The 25,797-nt window shown below is 44.7% G+C and overlaps 2 protein-coding genes across 4 annotated transcripts in view; one reads left to right on the plus strand and one right to left on the minus strand.

The window, feature by feature from the left end:
* Nucleotides 1–10,708, plus strand: part of cyth3b (cytohesin 3b) — a 47,316-nt gene extending 36,608 nt beyond the window's left edge. For all 3 annotated transcript variants that reach the window (XM_066641904.1, XM_066641903.1, XM_066641905.1), the window contains exons 10-13: nt 1,664–1,740; nt 2,187–2,258; nt 4,637–4,791; nt 8,730–10,708. In XM_066641904.1, the coding sequence (XP_066498001.1) occupies nt 1,664–1,740; nt 2,187–2,258; nt 4,637–4,791; nt 8,730–8,802 (377 nt within the window). In that variant the 3' untranslated portion in view covers nt 8,803–10,708. The remainder of the gene's footprint in view (nt 1–1,663; nt 1,741–2,186; nt 2,259–4,636; nt 4,792–8,729) is intronic.
* A 1,237-nt stretch (nt 10,709–11,945) lies between these two features.
* On the minus strand, nt 11,946–25,777 carry cacng5b (calcium channel, voltage-dependent, gamma subunit 5b). The gene is made up of 6 exons (XM_066641907.1): nt 25,414–25,777; nt 22,306–22,545; nt 18,126–18,212; nt 15,975–16,115; nt 15,724–15,869; nt 11,946–13,322 (listed from the first exon to the last, which is right to left on the minus strand). The coding sequence occupies exons 2-6, from the start codon at nt 22,499–22,501 to the stop codon at nt 13,065–13,067; spliced, it is 828 nt and encodes a 275-aa protein (XP_066498004.1). The 5' UTR covers nt 22,502–22,545; nt 25,414–25,777; the 3' UTR covers nt 11,946–13,064.
* Between the last annotated feature and the right edge of the window lie 20 nt (nt 25,778–25,797).

The raw sequence follows: 25,797 nt of genomic DNA on the forward strand, positions 1-25,797 counted from the left end.
CTTTTGATGTATGGCTTCTGTGTGGAGGAATTTGGTGTGTTTGAGTACGTGTGATCCAGTGTGTATGAGTGAGCGGGTGTGTTTCACCATGGACTAATTTGATGGTATTAAAGCATTGTTTGCTAAAGGCTGGGCTGAGACAAGCTCGGTGTACACTGGATGTCGGCTGTTTTTTTAAAGGTATTTGGTAAGGCACCTGCACTTGATGATCACAGCCTGTAGGAAAATAACTGACCAGGGCCACAGTGTGATCTCAGCACACACTGACATCTAGGAAAAGAAAGGCTGTTCTTGCAGAAGCACAGCTCCCAGCCGTTTCTTGCTTTTTTTTTTGCTTCTGTAGCCAAGAGTTTGGATCAAAAAAATGAAGTTTGAGTTGTGTGTCCTTCTTCACATGCACAGTGCACACTCCAGTCAACAGAAACACATACAGTATACCATTATTCAACTGGGCATGACACAGCCCAATTTAAAATGATACAGAAAGCCTACAAACCTGCTGCTAATGAGGCTCAGATGTAAATAGCTGAATGAATGAACTGTTTTGATTTTCAGTGGTGTTATAAGGACATTAATGTACTTATCTATAAAGATCATACACCTGACACATTGTACCAGTTTCTCAGACCCAGAATAAACATAAGCCCTAGATTTAAAAAGATTTTCAACACCAGTAACACTATGAGTATTCATTTCTTCTAGGGTTGCTTTATTGGGACATGCTTGGTGCTTTTTTCGGTACTGTAGAATCAGAATGTACCGTGGTAATTCAGGATACCTCTGAGATACCTTCATTCATTCATTATCTGTAAGCGCTTATCTAGTTCAGGGTTGCGGTGGGTCCAGAGCCTACCTGGAATCATTGGGCGCAAGGCGGGAATACACCCTGGAGGGGGCGCCAGTCCTTCACAGGGCAACACACACTCACACATTCACACCTACGGACACTTTTGAGTCGCCAATCCACCTACTAACATGTGTTTTTGGACTGTGGGAGGAAACCGGAGCAAACCCACGCAGACACAGAGAGAACACACCACACTCCTCACAGACAGTCACCCGGAGGAAACCCACGCAGACACAGAGAGAACACACCACACTCCTCACAGACAGTCACCCGGAGGAAACCCACGCAGACACAGAGAGAACACACCACACTCCTCACAGACAGTCACCCGGAGGAAACCCACGCAGACACAGAGAGAACACACCACACTCCTCACAGACAGTCACCCGGAGGAAACCCACACAGACACAGGGAGAACACACCACACTCCTCACAGACAGTCACCCGGAGGAAACCCACGCAGACACAGAGAGAACACACCACACTCCACACAGACAGTCACCCGGAGCGGGAATCGAACCTGGAGCTGCGTGACTGCGACACTACCAGCTCCGCCACCGTGCCACCCTCCGAGATACCTGTTGACCCTTACCCTTACGTTACCATGCAGTGTAACAAACACAGTATACAGAATTAACTTCTTTTTTTTTTTACAATTAAGGATAATAATCTCATTCCTACACAGAACAAATATAGCAAATGTTTGCCTTGCCTGTTTATAGTTCCCTGGTCTTCTATGTTTTGGTGCTGTATCAGATCTGGTGTTCTTATTTGTCTGTGCTGGGCAATAATGCATAACATTTCCTTTCCTTGCAGGAGGAAGAGTAAAAACCTGGAAGAGAAGGTGGTTCATTTTAACTGACAACTGCTTGTACTACTTTGAGTATACAACGGTTAGTGGACTATATTAATTGATAAAGAATGACTAATATTGGGTTACACTTCACTGTATTTCACGGTTCATAAGGCGACATGACACCTACATAAGCCTTTTGTGAACACTTTCAAGGGTGACGTTATCTAAAGGAGACTTACAAATGACTGAATGCTGGAATAATCCGTTACTGACCTGCAGTAAAATGTGACCCAATATAATGTCGTTTAAGAGATTTGTTGTTTCTTGTTCTCCATAAACCGAGCAGTGCTTGATGTTTCCATCCTTTAACCTTAATCTTGATTTCCACTTTTGCTGACAGCATGGATTCATTTAGTCAGTCAGCACTTCTGATAGTCAGAATAGCTGATGCTGTCAGAGTGAAGGTGTAGGAACAGAGTGCTGTAGTCAAGGTCTTTTTCTAGAGCATGGCAGGGTGTGACTGTGTGCTTTGTCATGTTGCAGGACAAGGAGCCGCGAGGAATCATTCCTCTGGAAAATCTCAGTATCCGAGAGGTGGAGGAGCCCAGGAAGCCTGTGAGTGCCTCGCCATATTTTGAGCCCTAGGACACAATTTTTAATTTACTACATCATTTGAACACAGTAACTGTCCTTCAAATTGTGTGTAAATTTCATGATGAATGGACCAATAGAAATGCTCCAAAATGACTCTGAATTAAATCTTCTTGCATTGACTTCCATTGAAAATTAAGGTTTTTTCCTTCTGTAAAGTTACTATTTTGGGAGGCACATGTTTTCATTGGACAGCGACAACATATATTAATATAAACATATATATAACTGTCATTTCAGATTTAGAATGTGGATTATAGTGTGTATTTCAGTACTGCATTGCTCGCTATTGAACGTGATGCATGAAACTTGCAGAGCACTGATTTGCCAGAGAGACATGTGAATGGAATGGTGACATCTTACAAATACTAGCCATTTAGAACATTTTTAAGCTACAGTGACCACATTTGTTTTTATTCGACTCACAACGGCAGCTTGTGAAATTATACTGTGGCCTTTTAAAGAGGTTCAAACGTTCCTTGGATGATGTTGTGGAAAACCAACCAGGTATCAGGTACTAAAAAGCGAGAACAGTCGAGTAGAGTAGGTACCATGCAGTGGAAAATCACCATTAGCTGAAACATTAGCTTGAGCTCGAAATTTGCACCAAAGAAGGGCAGAGAAATTAACCAATAAATCAAGATCCAAAATACAAAGAAAAATATAAACGAATTCTAAAATAGGGCGGCATGGTAGTGTCGCTGTCACACAGCTCCAGGGACCTGGAGGTTGTGGGTTTGAGTCCTGCTCTGGGTGACTGACTGTGAGGAGTGTGGTGTGTTCTCCCTGTGTCTGTGTGGGTTTCCTCCGGGTGACTGTCTGTGAGGAGTGTGGTGTGTTCTCCCTGTGTCTGCGTGGGTTTCCTCCGGGTGACTGTATGTGAGGAGTGTGGTGTGTTCTCCCTGTGTCTGTGTGGGTTTCCTCCGGGTGACTGTCTGTGAGGAGTGTGGTGTGTTCTCCCTGTGTCTGTGTGGGTTTCCTCCGGGTGACTGTCTGTGAGGAGTGTGGTGTGTTCTCCCTGTGTCTGTGTGGGTTTCCTCCAGGTGACTGTCTGTGATGAGTGTGGTGTGTTCTCCCTGTGTCTGCGTGGGTTTCCTCCGGGTGACTGTCTGTGAGGAGTGTGGTGTGTTCTCCCTGTGTCTGCGTGGGTTTCCTCCGGGTGACTGTATGTGAGGAGTGTGGTGTGTTCTCCCTGTGTCTGTGTGGGTTTCCTCCGGGTGACTGTCTGTGAGGAGTGTGGTGTGTTCTCCCTGTGTCTGTGTGGGTTTCCTCCGGGTGACTGTCTGTGATGAGTGTGGTGTGTTCTCCCTGTGTCTGCGTGGGTTTCCTCCGGGTGACTGTATGTGAGGAGTGTAGTGTGTTCTCCCTGTGTCTGTGTGGGTTTCCTCCGGGTGACTGTCTGTGAGGAGTGTGGTGTGTTCTCCCTGTGTCTGCGTGGGTTTCCTCCGGGTGACTGTATGTGAGGAGTGTGGTGTGTTCTCCCTGTGTCTGTGTGGGTTTCCTCCGGGTGACTGTCTGTGATGAGTGTGGTGTGTTCTCCCTGTGTCTGTGTGGGTTTCCTCCGGATGACTGTCTGTGAGGAGTGTGGTGTGTTCTCCCTGTGTCTGTGTGGGTTTCCTCCGGGTGACTGTCTGTGATGAGTGTGGTGTGTTCTCCCTGTGTCTGCGTGGGTTTCCTCCGGGTGACTGTATGTGAGGAGTGTAGTGTGTTCTCCCTGTGTCTGTGTGGGTTTCCTCCGGGTGACTGTCTGTGAGGAGTGTGGTGTGTTCTCCCTGTGTCTGCGTGGGTTTCCTCCGGGTGACTGTATGTGAGGAGTGTGGTGTGTTCTCCCTGTGTCTGTGTGGGTTTCCTCCGGGTGACTGTCTGTGATGAGTGTGGTGTGTTCTCCCTGTGTCTGCGTGGGTTTCCTCCGGGTGACTGTATGTGAGGAGTGTAGTGTGTTCTCCCTGTGTCTGTGTGGGTTTCCTCCGGGTGACTGTCTGTGAGGAGTGTGGTGTGTTCTCCCTGTGTCTGCGTGGGTTTCCTCCGGGTGACTGTATGTGAGGAGTGTGGTGTGTTCTCCCTGTGTCTGTGTGGGTTTCCTCCGGGTGACTGTCTGTGAGGAGTGTGGTGTGTTCTCCCTGTGTCTCATTAAAGACCAGTAAATTCTGTAATATTCTAAATTCAGTGCATTTCAGTCATTAGTATAAAAGATATGAACTGACCATCACTGTTATTTAGAGTTTTATTGGGTACTTCCCAAACAAGCCTGCATTAAATCATAGATGACACCAAAAATCATCTGGATTAGCCTTGTAAAAGGCTTCTTTGACCCAGCTCTTACTCTTTTCTTCTCTGTCTAGAACTGTTTTGAGCTCTACAATCCAAACCACAAAGGCCAGGTCATCAAGGCGTGTAAGACGGAGGCTGATGGGCGGGTGGTGGAGGGAAACCACGTGGTCTACAGGATATCAGCTCCCACACCAGAGGAGAAGGAGGAGTGGATCAAATCTATTAAGTAAGACACTCACTCACTTTTCTTTAAACCAGATGAATGTGTTCAGTGTCCTACTTTTGGGCAATTAATGGGTCTTTAAAAATGTAGGTCACTTCAATTCGAAGTTCCTTGTTGACCTGGCTTCAAACTTAACTAGACTGATTGCTTTCTCACTCTCTCACTCATTCACTCAGCTTTTTCCCAAGTGAAAATAATAAAATCCACACTCATTGATGACTACTTGGAAGTTCGCCCCCTCAGCAACAGTGGAGTAGTTCATACAACAAAACTGTCCCTTAACTGTAGATGATTATGACCTAAAAGTTGCTAAATGAGTTGCTAAAAAAAGTCTCAAAAAGCTTATGTGGTGTCACTGTATGAGTGTTCACTGGATTAGGAACACCTACCTTGTATCTACACTCACTGTCCATTCTCTCAGCTCCACTGACTACAGAGGAGCACTGCGTAGGTCTACTTTTTTATCCCCATTTTCCTATATGAATAAAATTAATTAAAAAAAATCACAAACCTGCAGCACGGTGGCGCAGCAGGTAGGTGTCGCAGTCACACAGCTCCAGGGACCTGGAGGTTGTGGGTTCGATTCCTGCTCTGGGTGACTGTGAGGAGTGTGGTGTGTTCTCTCTGTGTCTGCGTGGGTTTCCTCCGGGTGCTCCGGTTTCCTCCCACAGTCCAAAAACACACGTTGGTAGGTGGATTGGCGACTCAAAAGTGTCCGTAGGTGTGAGTGTGTGTCTGTGTTGCCCTGTGAAGGACTGGCGCCCCCTCCAGGGTGTATTCCCGCCTTGCACCCAATGATTCCAGGTAGGCTCTGGACCCACTGCGACCCTGAACTGGATAAGGGTTACAGATAATGAATGAATGAATGAATCACTAACCTAAGACACCTAATGTGTTTTAATAGATGTTTCACTACAGTAAAGTGAGAACATTTGTAGATTTATTTACTCTTTCTACAGTTTCCGTAATGGGCAAAGAACTAACAGTACAGTAACATGACTTTAAGCTGTTAGATGGCAACTGGAATCCAGCTGGTTGATGGTGGTGAGGGCTACAGGATGGAGCTGCTCGTGGGGAAACAGAAGTCTTAAATCCACCAGTAGGGCAGCCCCCCGTTCAGACCCGCCTCGGGTTTTCATAGCACAGTCGGTAGGGGGTGGATTAGTCAGTGCATATAGCACCCCTTGGGGTGAAAGGAAAGCGAGAGAAATCCAGCCCATCCAACAGTTTCAGTGGATCCATGCCCATGCCAAACTGCCTTCTCCACTAATCTAGCCACTAACGCTAACAGGGCCCAGCATGCATGTTATCTCTCCCTCAGAAGAGTAAGAGGAGGAGGATTTGAGCAGATGAAAGGATTTTTTTTTAATCCAAAAATCGCATTCTGCCCACTAGGGACAGACACGGTCATCACGTGCCTTATCTTTAATCATGATTTTGACACTGGGGATAGACGAGAAATTATTAATTTTTTGTTCCTACTTGGAACAAACGTGCTCAGAAGCGGTCAGCAGCAAAGAGGAACGGAAACCTGCCTTTGAACTCATTGAGAGGTAAGTGTTGCTTTGAACTCATTGAGAGGTAATAGGTGTGACGCTGCAGCTTCTCATCACCGTGCCCGGAGGCAGTGTGTGGAGCTCAGAGCCACGGAGCTAACCGTCCTCACCAAGCAGCTTTATCCTAAGCGCTTTCAGTGACACGTGGCACACAGCATAGTGCTTTCAACAACAGGCCCTCCCCTCCGGCTTCATCACAGAGCACGGCTTATGCCAAATCTATGTGATCTGGTCTTTTTTGCCACACTGAGAAAGCTTGCAAAATAAGGTAGGGAATTACATTGCTGCATATTGGGTTTGCAACATTAGATGTTGCAATATTTTAAAACCCTGCTGGTTATTAACTAAACACATGGTTAAAGACTGGCCTGTATTCTTTTGACCAAAGTTATTTATAATGATTAAATCTCTGGGTCATTTGCTTACCTGTGCTGGGCACAGCACCTGCGTTCAAACAGCTTAAGCAGTATCAACAGTGAGAAGGCTGGCTATGGGGCTGTATTACACAGTGTCTGCTAGGAAGATTAGACTTGTGATTTGTAATCATTATTCATACTATGTACAAGTGGAGATGCACGTTCTCCAATACAAGGCTGATACAATTTGGAAACATGACATTCAGTTTGATACATAGAATAGTGAAGAATGACAAAATAAGGACACACCGGTTATTTGTACAGAGCAGTTCTGTTTTATTTACTTTGTAAATACTTTGTTTTTTTAGCATGCAATTTGTATATGCTATTTGAGCACCTGGAGGAAACCCACGCAGACACAGGGAGAACACACCACACTCCTCACAGACAGTCACCCGGAGGAAACCCACACTGTCACAGGGAGAACACACCAAACTCCTCACAGAGAGTCACCCGGAGGAAACCCACACTGTCACAGGGAGAACACACCAAACTCCTCACAGACAGTCACCCGGAGGAAACCCACGCAGACACAGGAAGAACACACCACACTCCTCACAGACAGTCACCCGGAGGAAACCCACGCAGACACAGAGAGAACACACCACACCCCTCACTGACAGTCACCCGGAGGAAACCCACGCAGACACAGGGAGAACACACCACACTCCTTACAGACAGTCACCCGGAGGAAACCCACGCAGACACAGGGAGAACACACCACACTCCTCACAGACAGTCTGTGACTGAATGTATATGGTTCATACCCCATTGTCCATTTTTCATTGGTCTGATTTTTGAAAAATATAGAATTAGATATACATAAAATTCTCTTGAATTCTTCAGACTTAGTCGCATTACCATGTATCAACTATAGATCTGATTTCAGCACCACATATGAAGGTGCCCCAAAACAGAAAAGATTTTACATTCAGTAGTTTTCTATTCACAAAGCTGCTGTGTAAATGTAGCCATAGTGTCACTGATACGAAGCACTGAATAGTACACCATGTGTACTTAAATGTGAGTGAGTGAACGAATGAATGAATGAATTACAGGTCAGTTCCATGAGGTGCTTTGCATCAAACATGTCAGATACTGTAGCCACGTACTACAATCATTGTTATAGTTCTTTTATGAAAACTGTATTTGTCTGCTGTCTTTGACTGATTTGGGCAAGCGTTTACAACAATTAACAAACAATAAATCTACTGTGAGCAGAGGCTTGAAAAAGAGCAAGAAAACCTGCTCCTTGTCCATGTCATCCTCTGTGGAAAAGTGACACGGATGGGTTTTCAAAGAGTTTTCCGCAGTGGGGGGTTGAGCTCACCCTCATTGTGATAGTAGCCCTTAACAGGATTTTCTGCCATGAAAACGGAGCTCCAGCACCACCAGAGTGCCTTTGTAGGACACGCTTCTGCTGCTGGAGATGGTTCTAGGCCAGTGGCTCACAGCTGTGGTCTTGCCCCGTTTTATTTCCAGAGTTCCCTGTTCTCAAAAACTAACCGAGGAAGGGCTTGATAATGAGCTGATTATTTGGATCAGGGGAATTGGGCAAAACTGGCAAAACTCCCCAGGACTAGGACTGGGAACCACTAAGGAAAAGCTTTGATAGCTCCACGCGCTGAAGCTCTTGTCTAATTTAAGCCAGGCTAAAAAAAAAATAAAAAAATTCTGGAGGGCTCCAAACACAGCTGGATTCCAGAATGGTAGAAGTAGTCCTTCCGACTTGAAACTCGAATTGGATCTCCAGAAAAAGGGGGCGGAGATCTAGCTTTGGAAACCATGGGAACCAAACTAGGTCATTGAACAAACTTCTCAGCCTCTCTCTCACTCTCTTTTTTTGATCTAGTTAAGGCAGGGGTTTGTAGAAATGCACTCGTATTTCCATATCAAAGATGCTAGAGTGGGCCCTCCCCCTCCCCGTTGCACATAATTTATTTGCCTCTCTTTTAATTGGTTTCCTCAGAGCCAGCATCAGCAGGGATCCCTTCTATGACATGTTGGCCACCAGGAAACGACGCATCGCCAACAAGAAGTGAGACATCCCACGCTGCTCTTTGAACCACCGCTGCTTGTGAGCCGACGCCATCGACCTGGAACATTTTAAAGTCTCACGTGAGCTCACGTGACCCTCAGTCTCTTCCCCCCACTTTTAATCCACCTGTCTTTGTTTCTGTATGATTTCCCGTTGTGTTGGGATTGAAAAAATATATATATCAAAACACGCAGCTGGCGTAGTTCTCTTTGCACTTGCATGGATGTCAGATTGCATACTTGGACGGCGCACGTGAGGACCCTGAGGACACGCGGCGGGACTCCACTCACACTTCACAGGCTTCAGCTGAGGAAGCCTGGTGTTTTTAACGTCAAAATCATCCTCAGCAATTAAAGCAACACTTCACTCTAAAGTGCTGACACAGACGATAACAAATGAAAGCTTGTAGTGGCCATGTTAGGATCATGAAGCTAGCAGCCCAGAAGCTCTCATTTATTGATAAGCTTTGTTAGCATTTTTTCCATGAAGTGCACCTTTAATGCGGAGGCCAAGGACTACAATGGGCTCCCGACTGGTCCAAATCCTACAGACCTCTATGGAAATTTCGTCTTAGCTCCAAATGACCTAGACTTTTATCTCACTATGGTGCTGAATGAGTCTTTGCCTGTGCTATTTGTAGAAGTACAACAGCATTTAAAAAAAAAAAAGCTTGAAAAGAGTGTGATGTACATGTGGGAATGCTATTTTAACGATACATGGCCGTCTTGAGTCAGCTGGACTGATTTCTTAAACTCTCAGACTGAATAGTAAAAGAGATATATGCCGTGCACCCTTTTAACTTTTATGTTGTGAATCGGCGGGTACCAGTCAATTTAAGCTTTCTGTTCAGTCCTTAGAACTGACGGGTCTTACGCATCACACATCTCTGCGCTGAAGAGCTGAACTGGGCTCTGTTGTTATTTAATCAGCCCAGTAGACACCACATGGACAAATGTTTGTGATACCTGCTCTTTCAAAAACATCTTCTTGGGTTTAAACTTATTATTCTGAAGTGTGTTCCCCTTCTTTGCTGCAGCAACAGCCTCTACTCCTCATGGAGTTTGATTGCATTCAGCCAGATTAAAAACTTACTGATGTTATTGATGTTGCATAATTAGTTCTGGGTCTTAAACGCCACTCCGTCTTTACACCCCTCCAGTGTCCCATTTAAAGCTTCTCTACGGAGATTACCCGAGCTGTGCAAGTGTCCACAACAGACGCACCTGAATTCACTGATTATAAGTGGTGTCTACAAACTTTTGGCCATATGCTGTGTGATTATATGGTCTGGGAACTGATCCTAGATCAGCACTCTGAGATGTTTGATGCGTAGAACTTAGTGTAGAAGACAGTCTTTTCAGTGAGTCGGTGTTTTGATGTGAATAAAGTTCTTTTGTTTTCTGTTAGCTAAAAAGTTGCTTGCTTTCATGTTTTGTTTTTACAAAGTTTAACAGTCCTTTTGTATTTATTTTCTGTGTTAAATGGTTATATTCTACCTGTAATTGTTTGAACTATATACTTAAGTTATGTGTAAATAATGTAAACAGTCGTCTTCTTTATTGTGTGTGTATGATTTATTGCATATAAATCTACTGGGTTTCATCACTCATCAGTTTTTAGTTGAGGGCTTTCTCATTGGCAGCCTTTTACACTGAGTATTGTAATCATGTCAAGAGCTATTTTCATTCCAACAGAACCTTGATGATGGTGATGTTATTCAGAAATATTATTATTATTATTATTATATTTTCTTGTTTATCCAGTAGTGGTTTATATGTATTTGTAAAATAAGAGCTCTAGCCCAGGGCACAATATTATCCTTGACTGATCTCTGAGGCTACATATTAATTTTTATATGTCTGTAAATGCTATTGGTCATATTGTACATGATGTATAAGATAAAGCATTGATAAGGCTTTAACCTTGACTCTGACAGACGTCTTTCATCATGCATTCTTTCCACAACCCCACATTTTATCCTGAAACCAATAAAGCAATGGGCGATCATCTTCAGCATAGAAAAGGCTCCCCTACTCAGATCTGGGTGATGTTGGCGCCCCCTAGCAATGAAAAACATTAACAGCATGAGGCAGAGCTCACAAATCTACTTTATACTTTCACACACTTATGGTACCTACTGTCTAGCACCACAACATCTAACAACATCAGTTTAGCAGGGACCACTATCAAATCAGTGTACTTTGTAGGTTTACAGTTGTCAGCCGCCGTATACCCCACCCCGTCTCGGAGGGACTGGCAGTGGTCTACTAAACAAAATTACAGCTTCTACAGCTTCCTGTGGTCAGAAACAACCACTGATGAAGGGCTAGAAGATGACCAACAAGAAAGCTATGGCTACAGTCTCTAACATTACACCTTCATAAGGTTGGAGCACCCAAAGTACACAACAAAATATAGGGTCAGTGCTGGTTTTACACATTGGACCCCCGCACATCGAATCCCGCAGTTTGCGGTTTAAAAAGCACAACACCACTTATATTCTCAGCTTTATGACTCATGAATACCTTAAGGCATCTGTGTGCTCCGCATATCACATAGGCTATAGGAATTATATAATGTCCACTTACACTATATGGTAACTGATAAATATGACTTTTTGAAAAAACTTTAGTACGTGCCATTACACTTTTTAGTAATTGCAGCCTGTCATGCACCTCTCTGTCAGCCACTGCTACCCCATACACCACTGGTCAATTTCTGACCGCAACACCACTGCTGACCAGATATACTTTTGGTGGATGGTGGAACATTGAACAAAACCATTGCCTTGGGGTTGATGTATCATGCAAAGTAAAGTGGTCCATTCTGCCAGGTTGAGAATGGTCCACTACCCAAAAAAATCCAGACAAAGCAGCTCTGGAGTCAGAAGCTGACCACGATTGAGGGACTAGCTGATGACAAATGCAAAGAGTCGAACAAACATGTTCTAACAGTACACCAATGTAAAGCCAACTGTTGTTTATATTGAAGTGGTTGGTTAGTGTTAACTGGTATTAAGTAGTTTATACGAATCTGTATTTCACACATCACCAGTGCTCTATTCCTTCAATCCTTACACTTACAACACTTACTTGACTCTGTGGAGGAATCTGTGATGAAATATTCAGGGCCTCAACAAAACGAGGTCATTATTTTTATTAAAACTTAGCAGGCTCGGCTACATTGTACACGTTACATTCAGTGGCATCTAATTACCTGCGAAGCAGACAATACAAATCAATCTTAGTTGTTTACCAAAACACATTTACCAGAGTAAATCACAACTGAACGATGACCAGTTGTCGGCAAAGCAGTCTGTATATTTACATTTCTGTGTTCAGTGTATCAGACCCTCGATCCGGGGTGGATGCAGTAATAAAAACAAAGTCTTCAGTGTTTGAAAGAAAGAGCTTGACAAATATAGCTAATATAAAATGTGAACAATGCAAAAAGATACTTGTACTTTGCTTTGCCCTGATTTAAAGACATACACTGCTTTGAAAGCACTGCTCTGGAGGTATATGATGTCATAGGTGTGGATTTCATTAACAAATACAATTAAATTAAAAACAGATTTTAATAATGGTAAATGATGATTATTTTCTCTGATATGAAATGTAATATATTTAGCTCAGCATCTTCTATTTGATAAATTCTAATCAGTAAAACTGGTGACTCTTTAATGTTTCATCTAAAGATGCTTTTTGAAAGACACTCATTAGTTTTTCACCTTTAAAAAGCTGCCTTTGTTTAAATAAAAAATGAATATATCCATCCATCCATCCATTATCTGTAACCGCTTATCCAATTTAGGGTCGCGGGGGGTCCAGAGCCTACCTGGAATCATCGGGCGCAAGGCAGGAATACACCCTGGAGGGGACGCCAGTCCTTCACAGGGCAACACAGCACACACACACATTCACTAAAAATGAATATATAGGTAGGGAAATAAATATTTATACAACATCCAAGAAATATATCATACTATACATAACCCCCACTGTACAGGCTCTTCCTCTGTGGTTCACAAACTGTTACACTGTAAATTATTGTAACACTCTTCTGACCCTTGCTGGTGAACAGATTTCACTGCAGCAAAAATGCTCAGCCTCAACAGTATCAACAATAAACGAAAACAAATTCAGACACGTTCATACCATGAGCTTATTCCTCATTCCTCGTCCTCTGGAGAACTAAAGAAGCCTTAATTCTGGGTTTTGAGACCTGCTCTCCATTCTCTACAGTCCAGTCAGCGTCAGTGTGAGCTCAGCAGGGCGAGGAGGAGACCTGATCGTATTCGGGGCATTTAAGCAGGGCGGGGTAGCTGGCGTTCATTTGGAGCGAGGCTTCGCTGGAGATGTCCGAGGGGCTGCGTCCACGTGTCCAAGCCTCTGGGTGAAGGAACTGACCAGAGTAGTCGGAGCAGTTGCTGAGGCGTGGCCTGTAGAAACTGGGATGAGGCTGATATATTTCCTCCGCAGTGTAGCGCTTCATAAACAGATACACGGACATTACTCCAGCACTCTGGACAGAGAGGAGAGACAAGTTTAGGAGCTGAGGAGATCTGGTTTGGAGGAGACCTACAAACAATTTTTAAACATCAGAGAGAGGCCAGTGTCTCAGAAACCAGGCAGAAAGCATCAGAGGAACATTGCAAGCGAAGCTGAAATCAGAGCAAATCTACAGTGTTTTCTATATATTGATTAATTCATCATTAATTAGTTCATAATTATGCTTTCATCCCATCACAGAGAAGCTTGTCGGTGGCTGAAGTTAAACTTCTCTGTACGTTTTTATTCACTGTTTGAATGACCACAGAAACTCATTTGTAACTCGAGTTTAGTAAAAGTTTTGTAGAACTTTCGCTCAGTGACATCAGTTTTTGACATCAGTTCTACATTAAATAATCCACATCCACAAAACACAAGCCAACATTAGCCACCTATGGAGCAGGAATAGAGCACAAAAAACCTCGGCTCACGCTTTTCAACGTCCCTCTGTTGCGTAAACACCTCCAGATGCAGAGAGAGAGAAAGCTTAGCATACCAAGACCTAGACCATTTGTTTTTTTTAACCATTTACAGACACTGGGGCTTCTTAAACACATTAGAACATATACCAGCATTCAAAAACAGTGGAGAGGAGCAAATGGTGAGGAAAAATCCTCAAAATTTTATAAAAAAGTGTTGGATTAAAATCATAAAAATCTCCTTTAGAAGAGACACTCCAGCAAAAAGATAAAATATATAACAAATATAATATAAACAACTCTGTTTTGGCCATGGGCGGCATGGTGGCGCCGTAGGTAGTGTCGCAGTCACACAGCTCCAGGGTCCTGGAGGTTGTGGGTTCGATTCCCGCACTGTCTGTGAGGAGTGTGGTGTGTTCTCCCTGTGTCTGAGTGGGTTTCCTCCGGGTGACTGTCTGTGAGGAGTGTGGTGTGTTCTCCCTGTGTCTGAGTGGGTTTCCTCCGGGTGAGTGTCTGTGAGGAGTGTGGTGTGTTCTCCCTGTGTCTGAGTGGGTTTCCTCCGGGTGACTGTCTGTGAGGAGTGTGGTGTGTTCTCCCTGTGTCTGAGTGGGTTTCCTCCGGGTGACTGTCTGTGAGGAGTGTGGTGTGTTCTCCCTGTGTCTGAGTGGGTTTCCTCCGAGTGACTGTCTGTGAGGAGTGTGGTGTGTTCTCCCTGTGTCTGAGTGGGTTTCCTCCGGGTGACTGTCTGTGAGGAGTGTGGTGTGTTCTCCCTGTGTCTGCGTGGGTTTCCTCCGAGTGAGTGTCTGTGAGGAGTGTGGTGTGTTCTCCCTGTGTCTGTGTGGGTTTCCTCCGGGTGACTGTCTGTGAGGAGTGTGGTGTGTTCTCCCTGTGTCTGTGTGGGTTTCCTCCGGGTGACTTTCTGTGAGGAGTGTGGTGTGTTCTCCCTGTGTCTGCGTGGGTTTCCTCCGGGTGACTTTCTGTGAGGAGTGTGGTGTGTTCTCCCTGTGTCTGCGTGGGTTTCCTCCGGGTGACTTTCTGTGAGGAGTGTGGTGTGTTCTCCCTGTGTCTGCGTGGGTTTCCTCCGGGTGACTGTCTGTGAGGAGTTGGTGTGTTATCCCTGTGTCTGCGTGGGTTTCCTCCGGGTGACTTTCTGTGAGGAGTGTGATGTGTTCTCCCTGTGTCTGCGTGGGTTTCCTCCGGGTGACTGTCTGTGAGGAGTTGGTGTGTTATCCCTGTGTCTGCGTGGGTTTCCTCCGGGTGCTCTGGTTTCCTCCCACAGTACAAAAACACACGTTGGTAGGTGGATTGGTGACTCAAAAGTGTCCGTAGGTGTGAGTGAATGTGTGTGAGTGTGTGTGTTGCCCTGTGAAGGACTGGCGCCCGCTCCAGGGTGTATTCCTGCCTTGCGCCCAATGATTCCAGGTAGGCTCTGGACCCACCGCGACCCTGAATTGGATTAGCGCTTACAGATAATGAATGAATGAATGAATGAATGAATGAATGTTTTGGCCATGTCCATTCACCCGCTGCGGCTGTATCACAATAAACTCTACACAGATTTTCTGATTTGACTAGGAAAAGCATTTCTGCTGATGTGTTTCAAAGGTGGGTTAAACTACCAGCTTATACAAGCTTTAGATGTCTAAAAAAGGTCTGTGTGAAACATTCTGCTGGAAAATACATGCAAATTCCAGATAAGTTGCTTAATATTGTGTTTATATTTTTCTCTCTACATAAGTGGATCACAGCATAAATGAAGTGAGCAAATACTAATAGGGTTTGCAGAAATTCCTTAATCAGTGGAAATCTCAAATAATTAAATACTGTTTCAATATTTCAGTGTCTTTATTGTCTGCAGTAAAAGCCTTTCTTTTATAACGCTGTAGCTTAACCACACAACGTCAAAGTCAAATTCATATCAAAGAATGCAAACCCCAAACAAGGTCAAACACATACCTCAGTCAGCAGGAAGGAGATGGCAGCGAAGGCAAAGGACCAGCCGTACTTGTAGGTGAAATAGGCCTCGTTACTTTTAGTCCTGTTCAGCACCTCGTCGTTGATGCTAGAGATGTAGAGAACAAGGCCCACCACCAGAGAAAGACCTGAAGGAGAGGAAAAACAAAAAAAAGAAAGAAAGATAAGAGTGGTGAGAGAAGAATATAAAGAAGACAACCAGTTCCATGGGTGATGAAGACAAGGAGCAGTACCTGAAAGGATGAAGAAGATTCCGGAAACAAAGGCCAGTATGGTGCGGTGGGGCCGGACATGTCCAATGTTATTGAGCACAAAGCCGATGAACATGAAGAAAAGGCTGACCAGAGGGAAGGGTGTGGCTGAGCGGATCATTTCTGTTATGATGCAAACAAAAATGAACATTTAATGACTTCAAACATTCATGTAAAAACAATAACTATAAATAAACTCGCCCTGGAGGGGGCACCAGTCCTTCACAGGGCAACACACATTCACATATTCACTCACAGTTTTGAGACACCAATCCACCTACCAACGTGATTTTGGACTATGGGAGGAAACCAAAAATGCCCAATATGGAGGTTGTGGGTTTGAGTCCCACTCTTGGTGACTGTCTGTGAGGAGTGTGGTGTGTTCTCCCTGTGTCTGTGTGGGTTTCCTCCGGGTGACTGTCTGTGAGGAGTGTGGTGTGTTCTCCCTGTGTCTGCATGGGTTCCCTCCGGGTGACTGTCTGTGAGGAGTGTGGTGTGTTCTCCCTGTGTCTGCGTGGGTTTCCTCCGGTTGACTGTCTGTGAGGAGTTGGTGTGTTCTCCCTGTGTCTGCGTGGGTTTCCTCCGGGTGACTGTCTGTGAGGAGTTGGTGTGTTCTCCCTGTGTCTGCGTGGGTTTCCTCCAGGTGACTGTCTGTGAGGAGTTGGTGTGTTCTCCCTGTGTCTGCGTGGGTTTCCTCCGGGTGACTGTCTGTGAGGAGTTGGTGTGTTCTCCCTGTGTCTGTGTGGGTTTCCTCCGGGTGCTCTGGTTTCCTCCCACGCTCCAAAAACACACGATGGAGACTCAAAAGTGTCCGTAGGTATGAGTGTGTGAGTGCGTGTCGCTCTGTGAAGGACTGGCGCCCCCTCCAGGGTGTGCTCCCGGCTTGTGCCCAGTGATTCCAGGTAGGCTAGGGACCTACCGCCGCCCTGAACCGGATAAGTGCTTATTTACACTTAATGAATGAATGTGTATCAAACATTACAGCTGTGTACCATACTGTTTTTAACATACTGCCCATCTCTAAAAGTACATCAAAGCAACACATTTCAATTCCTTATATTGCAAAACATCACTTTCCTTAAAATGCAAATACAGGTTTGTGTTTCCTGTTCTGATTATTCTTAGCTGGTACAGAAACGAGTTTTATTATTTTTCTTGTATGTATTTTGCTATTCTGATTTCTCTGTCACCTTTCATTTTCGTTATGAGACACACCAGCCAATATCCTGCCTTCAGCAAAATGGAAAATGATTAAGGATGCGGGATTCAGATTGAAATCAGTTTTGTGGCTGAGGAGGCTTTATTCTGCAGACTGAAGGTGAGTGTAATACACACAGGAGATGACTCATAAGCAGGGAGTTTGAGCAGGAAACACTACCCTGTGCTGATGTATTACACCAGCTGATTAGACGTGTTACAGCAAATAAAAGGACCTGCAGACTGCAGATAAAAGGGCAGGGAAGCTCTTATTTTCTAAAATAAATCAAGACATGTGAAGGATAATAAACACATATACATATGTATACATACAAAAATATACACATACATGTACTGACTAATAATAAAGTAATTATTCATTCATTCATTCATTCATTATCTGTAACCCTTATCCTGTTCAGGGTCATGGTGGGTCCAGAGCCTACCTGGAATCATTGGGCGCAAGGCGGGAATACACCCTGGAGGGGGCGCCAGTCCTTCACAGGGCTAATAAAGTAATTATTTTCTTAAAATACTCAGGTACATTCTGGATTATTACACATTGAACTGATTTGGATCATGACAGACAAATTCAGACAACTACTCTTAAAGAAAATACATATCCAGAACACACGAGGGCGCTACACAACCGCTTCTCATACATCATACCACTACTGTCCTAGGGGAGCGAATTATTTGTTCAGCAAAAGAGTAACTTTACAGAAGTGTAACTGATGTGTGCAGTTATCTGATTGATACCTTAACCCAATTTTAGATCTCAAACTATGTTCTGTAATTTAAAATGCATAACTAATAAGATTCAATAAATGTTAGGTATATTATTAACCCTGAATTCTACTCGTGGAAATACAGAGGTCTCAAAGCAGAGGGGTATATAAATCAATTCTATAGGAAAGGTGTAAGTTAAGTACTCACTCAGGACACTGACTGTAGATTCACTCGTCAGCTGGACACTCATGGGCATGACATACTCTATAGTGAAGCAGCGGCCCGTCTCCTCTCCTAAAAAAGAAAGAGAGAGAGAGAAAGACGTCAGAGAAATGACTCGTTGACACTGACACACTCTATATGCAAGAAACCTCACAGAGCATGATGGAGAGATCACACTCAAACACTTACTCACCACTTGTCAGACATTCTCATCACTCACTCTTTGAGAAACACACACATGCACCTATGTTTAAAACGTTTATATATTTGTTCATTATCTGTAACCTTTATTCAGTTCAGGGCGGCAGTGGGTTCGGAGTTTACTTGGAATCACTGGGTGCAAAGAGGGAACACACCCTGGAGGGGGCGCCAGACCTTTACAGTGCGACACACATTCACTTACACACTCTGACAATTTTGAGTCGCCAATCCAACTACCAACGTGTGTTTTTGGAGCGTGGGAGAAAACTGGATCACCTGGAGGAAACCCACGCACACACAGGGAGAACACACCACACTCCTCACAGACAGTTGCCCGGAGGAAACCCACGCAGACACAGAGAGAACACACCACACTCCTCACAGACAGTCACCCGGAGGAAACCCACCCAGACACAGGAAGAACACACTACACTCCTCACAGACAGTTACCCGGAGGAAACCCACGCAGACACAGAGAGAACACACCACACTCCTCACAGACAGTCACCCGGAGGAAACCCACGCAGACACAGAGAGAACACACCACACTCCTCACAGACATTCATCTGGAGGAAACCCACACAGACACAGGGAGAACACACCACACTCCTCACAGACAGTCACCCGGAGGAAACCCACGCAGGCACAGGGAGAACACACCACACTCCTCACAGACAGTCACCCGGAGGAAACCCACGCAGACACAGAGAGAACACACCACACTCCTCACAGACAGTCACCCGGAGCGAGAATCAAACCAACAACCTCCAAGACCCTGGAGCTGTGACAGAGACACTACCTGCTGCACTACCGTGCCGCCCATGTTTAAAGCAATGTGAACACAAGAGTAATTCCTCTATATCTAGGACATAAAGGTACAGGGCATTTAGTAAAGCACACATTTGTTAATTCTGAGCAAATTAAACGTTAAAAACAGCATGAAGAAGAAAGAGAACAAGGTGAAAATGCCTCACACCACTCCTGGTCTCTTATGATGAACCAAGCTATAGTTTAGATATAGTAAGGATTTTTCTGTTAAAGTCCCCATCTACACAATCTACACGCTCTGAATACAAACAACACACACTTTCAGATTGCTCACAGCCGACAGCCAGCTCCGGTCCTCAAAACCTCACACGATAATTTTGCACAAACTACGAAATCGCAAGAGCAGGCCTAGATGTAAACTAGATGTAAACAAACACACGGCAGAGAAACCATAACCCTAGCTCATCTCTCATTGGTTTACAGCCTTTTTGGCAAGATAATAACCGCCCAGACTGTGCTGGGAGAAGATCGCAGGAGTAAAGTTTGAATTATGAACTCCCCACACTGGGAATAATCTGGGAATGTTGACGTTTACAGTCACCCTAAAAGCAGCAGACCTGCTGGCCTCAAAGTCAGCCTGATTATCCTGTAGTATGAGGCAGGCATTAACGTATTGTGGCTCAATGCCATCAAAGCCTGACAGAAGTGTTCTAACATGTAGTGTAATCTCCTCCTACAAGAGTAAAAACTATTACTGCAGCAAAAAAGCCAAACCTATTAAAGCAAAATGTTGGATGAATCCAACTCTGTACATTGGCCATTTACTGGACACTGGATCATTATTCATTGGACACAGTTTGTTTTCCCAATGAGAAATAATTATATTAGGTTCCCTGGGGCTTTGAATTTATATCAGAGCTTTACACCCCTATTCTATTCTAAGATACGCGTGGCTAACCATCCTCACACTGACAGGCTACGTGACTGAAACTGATTGAAAATGAAAGTTAATGACCTTGGCTAATCTGTGCAAGTAGCGCAGTCTGATTTCCAACAAAACCAGGTCCAAGCACTCACCCACACAAGCACATTCACACTCTCCACAGCAGCATCTGCCAGAGAACAGACTAAGGTGCGTGTGCACATGTGCTACATTCATTCAGATTCATGTGGGTTCTGTACGTGACTGCGAAATCTATTTAAACGATCGCCATCCATTCGCACATGGATGGATTTAAGATGTGTGCACATGAGTGTTAAAAATCCCTCTTCTGCAAAGCTGCAGGAAACAGCCCTTCATCATGGATCTTCTTCTTAAATCCCACTTTCCCTGACAACTATTGCCATGGCAATGTCATGAGATGACGGTAAGAACAAAGACAAAGGAGCACCATTGTAACCTTCTTAACAACTCTAGAGCCTCTGGGCAGGCAAAGACAAGTAAAGACACGAAGTTTGGAGGGTGTGGGGAATAGACGTTCACCGTGATTATGCATGTCTTCATAAACACACACTATTTTACAGCTACATGTTATCCACTGGGCGGCACGGTGGCGCAGCAGGTAGTGTCGCAGTCACACAGCTCCTGGGGCCTGGAGGTTGTGGGTTCGATTCCCGCTCCGGGTGACTGTCTGTGAGGAGTTGGTGTGTTCTCCCCGTGTCTGCGTGGGTTTCCTCCGGGTGACTGTCTGTGAGGAGTGTGGTGTGTTCTCCCTGTGTCTGTGTGGGTTTCCTCTGGGTGACTGTCTGTGAGGAGTGTGGTGTGTTCTCTCTGTGTCTGTGTGGGTTTCCTCCGGGTGCTCCGGTTTCCTCCCACAGTCCAAAAACACACGTTGGTAGGTGGATTGGCGACTCAAAAGTGTCCGTAGGTGTGAGTGAATGTGTGTGTGTGTGTGTCTGTGTTGCCCTGTGAAGGACTGGCGCCCCCTCCAGGGTGTATTCACGCCTTGCGCCCAATGATTCCAGGTAGGCTCTGGACCCACCGCCACCTTGAACTGGATAAGGGTTACAGATAATGAATGAATGTTATCCACCATTTTGTTTGGAGTATCTGTATTTCCATCAAGTCTCTTCAGAAGCAAAAAGATGGACAGAGATGACTACGTATAAGGCAACAAGCTTCCAATTTTGGTTCAGGACCCTCATACATTCATACTATCCCAATACCTGACGCACACAAGTCTATGGGAAGACATCCTGGCAGGCCTCTAGTCACTGTACAGAGGGAATCCAGATGTTGAGCCAGTTTCTGGTGCTGCGTTTTCTAATCCATGGTAGTATATTGTACTGCTGATGTAAACAATTGGACAATATTTGGTCATGTGCATTTTAAAGACGTCACTGGAACCACTTTTTTGGTCCCTACCACAGCTTTTAGTTGATAATTTAAGCATCTGTCATCAGGGAAGTTTGGATCATGTCACGCCCTGGTCCTGTCCTCTGTTTTCCCCACCAATGCTCATGTAGCACATGGCTCTGTTTGTTATTGTACATGTCTCCGCCCTAGTCCCGCCTCTGTCTCGTTATTGTCTCCAGGTGTTCCTTGTTTTTCTTGTCCTGATATACCCCTGTAGTTTGAGCGCTCCTTTGTCTGGTGTTGTGTGCGTAGATGTGTGTTTCATGGTCTTTCTGTTTTTACACGTGTCTACCCTGGTTCATGGCCATCTCCTGTTTGTCTTTGTTTAGTTCATAGTTTAATCTTGTCTAGTTTCCCTGTATCTACCCATGTTTGTTTTGTTTGTAAATAAATTCCTTGTGTTTACGTCTGTCTCCTGGTCTTCCCTGCTCAGCCATTCAACCAGTTTGGGAAGAGCTAAAGCACACAAAAAGAGAGCCCGGATAACAGTCGGTAGAGCATCAGAATCTGAGAGCTCAGGGTTCAAGTCTCTGTTCGGGGGGAGCAACCAAACCCTGGACCTAATGGTTAAAGAAGGGCGATGGACTGAAAGGTCGTTGGTTTCATTCCCACGAGCTGCAGGAAAATTGGGGGCAGTGGGTGTGAAGGAACAGCACTGTCCTCCTCCTCCTCCTCAGTCCTCTGAGCAACGCACCGAACCCACAACTGCTCACCGCTCTGGCTGTGTGTTCACAGCCCCTTGTGGGTGTGTGCTCACGGTCTCAGAGGGGATAAATGCGAAAGACACATTTCACATTTCAACACACACACACACACACACACACAAACAACAATACTCACCTGCCAAGAAGCAGACTCTCCAGAGGCCGGAGTGCAGGGAGGTTTGGATGTCTGTGGTCTGGTTGAGGGGCAGGATGACCCCTTCCTCTAGGTAGAGCCAGTAGTCTGTACTGACCGCAATGCCCAGCAGCCCCAGCCCACACACTGCAAACACGCTGCTCAGCAGAGTCAGAGCCTTCCTGCCACAGGCACTCATAACAGCCAGCCTCCAGCAGGGGACACACACAGCACACCCAGAATCTGGAGAACACAAATTAAGAGGGGGAGAGGGGAGGTGGGGAGCTGTGAAAAACAGATGGGCCCTTAGAGCAAACCTCGTTATAAAGCGAGAGCAAGCCTCGTTGTTGAATGTGTCACTGAGAATGCTTCTTTTTCACTTCTCACATCCGAAAGACACGGTGAGTCACGCGAGGCCTGGAATAGATGCAGGAAAAGAGAATAGAGAGTTTGAGATGCTGAAGAGGGCGCTGCTGTCAGAGAAGCACAGATATACACAAGGCAGCAACACTTCATTGTTTCCAGTGAAATGTACTGTTCTGTTCACATTTGCAGAGCTACTCTGGAGTTCCACACAGTTCTTAAAAACGTATCCCTCTCTATGACAAATGAACACTTATTCATTCATTCATTCATTATCTGTAACCCTTATCCAGTTCAGGGTCGCAGTAGGTCCAGAGCCTACCTGGAATCATTGGGCGCAAGGCCGGAATACACCCTGGAGGGGGCGCCAGTCCTTCACAGGGCAACACAGACACATTCACACCTATGGACACTTTTTTTTTTTTTTGCCAATCCTACCAACGTGTATTTTTGGACTGTGGGAGGAAACCGGAGCACCCACGCGGACACGGGGAGAACACACTCCTCACAGACAGTCACCCGGAGCAGGAATCGAACCCTCCAGGTCCCTGGAGCTGTGTGACTGCGACACTACCTGCTGCACCACCGTGCCCCCCTCTCTTCCTAACTCTCTTCTGCTGTTTCATCACACTGTATTTCTGCTTCTTTCTTTCTCCTGCAATCATGCACCCTCATACCATTTCTTTTATATAACTCTCTCCATTCTCCATCCGTTAAAACAAACTCAGATATGCAGAAATTAATTTTCACATTCTGTGTCTTTCCCTACAGCACTCTCCAGTACACGTTTGAACCACACGTGTGTGTGTCTGTATATACACACACACACACACAGCTGACTGCAGTTGTGATGATGTGAGATGTCAGATGAGAGAATGACTAACAGGAGCTGATTCTGTAACGTTGAAGAACACAAAGTGTAGCACATCACTCAGTGAAGACTATCCCTCTTAACAAAAAGGTTTTCAGAGTACAGATTTCCCATCATAGAGAAAAATATATTTAAAATCAAATTAAAATAAAAAATATAAACATTTAAAGAGTCCTTTGAGTTGCCCTTTTTCTGTTTATAATTTTTAAATAAATAGTTAAAGTCCTTTTTCATAGTGGTAGGAAAAGTAGTTTCCTTTAAAGGAACACTAGGTAAGATGTGGGTTTTTCGCCTCTCGAGCTCCCCCTAGTGTAATTCGTTTTTGCAGCACTGTAACGAAATCAATGGGAGAAAGAAGGGAGTAGAGGGATTTTCCTACCCTCATACAGAAGTTACATAGTGCAGTTTCTGCAGTGCTAATCTCAGATTAGCAATGCCAGAGGCTCTAATGTCCCTATTACTGGTCTGTGAAGCATCACAGTAATTTTAAAGCTGTAATTTTAAGGTATAAATATTACATAGTGTTCCTTTAATGCCAATAAATGTAAAAAATAATGAGAGGTTACACTATATAGTGGGCGAGTATCAGGCCCATACAGAATAATAACACTGCTATCACAATAAGATTTTCATCATTTGGAGCAGTGGATCTTTCTCAGCACTGCAGAAGTGTGTTGGAGGGTTTGTGTTTATGACACTAGAATGAGTGGATCAGACACAGCAGTGCTGCTAGAGCGTTTACTGGACTGTGCCCATTAGACGCTCCTCCCTCGTTGATCCACCTTGTAGATGTAAAGTCAGAGACAGTAGCTCATCTGTCGCTGCACAGTGTGTGTCGCTCGTCCTCTAGTCCTTCATCACTGACACAGTTGACGCTGTCGGCTGGATGTTTTTGGTCGGTGGACTGTTCTCAGTCCAGACACTGAGGGGTTTAAAAACTCCAGCAGCACTGCTGTGTCTGATCCACTCTACACCAGCACAACACACACTAACACACCACCACCACGTCAGTTTCACTGCAGCAGAAGAACCTCTTTTAGTTGCATGAAGAACCATTTTTGCTAATATTTTCAAACTGGTAAAGAGCCTTAAGGTCGAGTGATGGATTTTTAAACCTTTAAAAGGTTCTTCACACACAAATTACATAAACAAAAATGGTTCTTTATGGAACCAAAAGTGGATTTTGGACGTCCACTGACGTTTAAAATATGTCCTTGACGGACAGACTACTTTTAGACCTATTTTGAACGTCCAGGGACCTTCCTTATTTACTGGGTATGCAGAGTAACAGATAAACTAAACTAACTGTAGAACTACAAAGTTCTCCTCTATGGTCTGTGGAGGTAATTAAATGGATAATAAAAGCAGAAAGAGCTGTCATGTTGATGTGACGAAACAGGGAACGTTCCCATAACCTTTCAACGGTTTTGGTCTGTACATTTTAAAAAGCTATAATTACCCCACGTACTGTTCGCGTGTAATTGAACGCTGCTCCTAATGGACCGTTATTTTAATGCTTTCCAAAAGAAAAACGTTGAGGAAACATTGCAAACCCAACACTGGTCACTTGGGAAAGATTCAAACTTACGGAATGTAGCTATCGCTAGATACATTCCCAGAAGAAAAATGACCGTTGGAAGAACGTTGGGCAGCGAGAGTCAAGCGTCAACACAAAATATAACTCACGGTAACAGTGGGATTTAGAGTCGACTTATTAAGAACAGTTAAAATCTCACTGTAAAGCCGCACAGTTCTTGGTTACAGTTATATTTTCACATGTACGCCACACATTTACCGACAGAAATAACGTAGCATCAGAATATATCATAAAAACAACGCAACACATTAAACTAAACGAAAGAAACCACTTTATTTACCTCAGAAAGAAGGGCGACAGGAGAACGGGCTCGAGCGCGGTGAACGAGCGCCGTGCGCGTTCCCGAGTGAAGTCCACGTTCAGGAGGATAAACACGTTACGGTTGACTCTGTACCTCAGCTCCGAGTCTAGACTTTAGCTCAGCTCCAAACCCACGCTAAAGCTCAGCTCCCAGCTCCAGTGTTTGTGTGTGGTCTTCTGTATGCGTCTCTCTCTCTCTCTGCGTCACATTCCTCCTTAACTTCTCGCCACTGCACACTAATTTAGCGTAGACTGCTTCAGTAACGAAGATGAGAAAGAAGGGGTCTGACACCTCTGTTTATTACTCTGTGCAGACAGACCTCGAATTACAGGGCGCTATTTCACAAAACCTAGTGTTTAACTC

Source organism: Hoplias malabaricus, chromosome 13, assembly GCF_029633855.1.
Source record: "Hoplias malabaricus isolate fHopMal1 chromosome 13, fHopMal1.hap1, whole genome shotgun sequence".
NCBI lineage: Eukaryota > Metazoa > Chordata > Actinopteri > Characiformes > Erythrinidae > Hoplias > Hoplias malabaricus.

Coding starts and splice junctions, on each gene's coding strand:
- cacng5b (XM_066641907.1), bottom strand. CDS start 22,501: ATGAGTGCCTGTGGCAGGAAGGCTCTGACTCTGCTGAGCAGCGTGTTT. Junction 18,213..22,305: donor GAGAGTCTGCTTCTTGGCAG/GTGAGTATTGTT, acceptor TTTCTTTTTTAG/GAGAGGAGACGGGCCGCTGC. Junction 13,323..15,723: donor TCTCCTTCCTGCTGACTGAG/GTATGTGTTTGA, acceptor CTCTCTGTCCAG/AGTGCTGGAGTAATGTCCGT.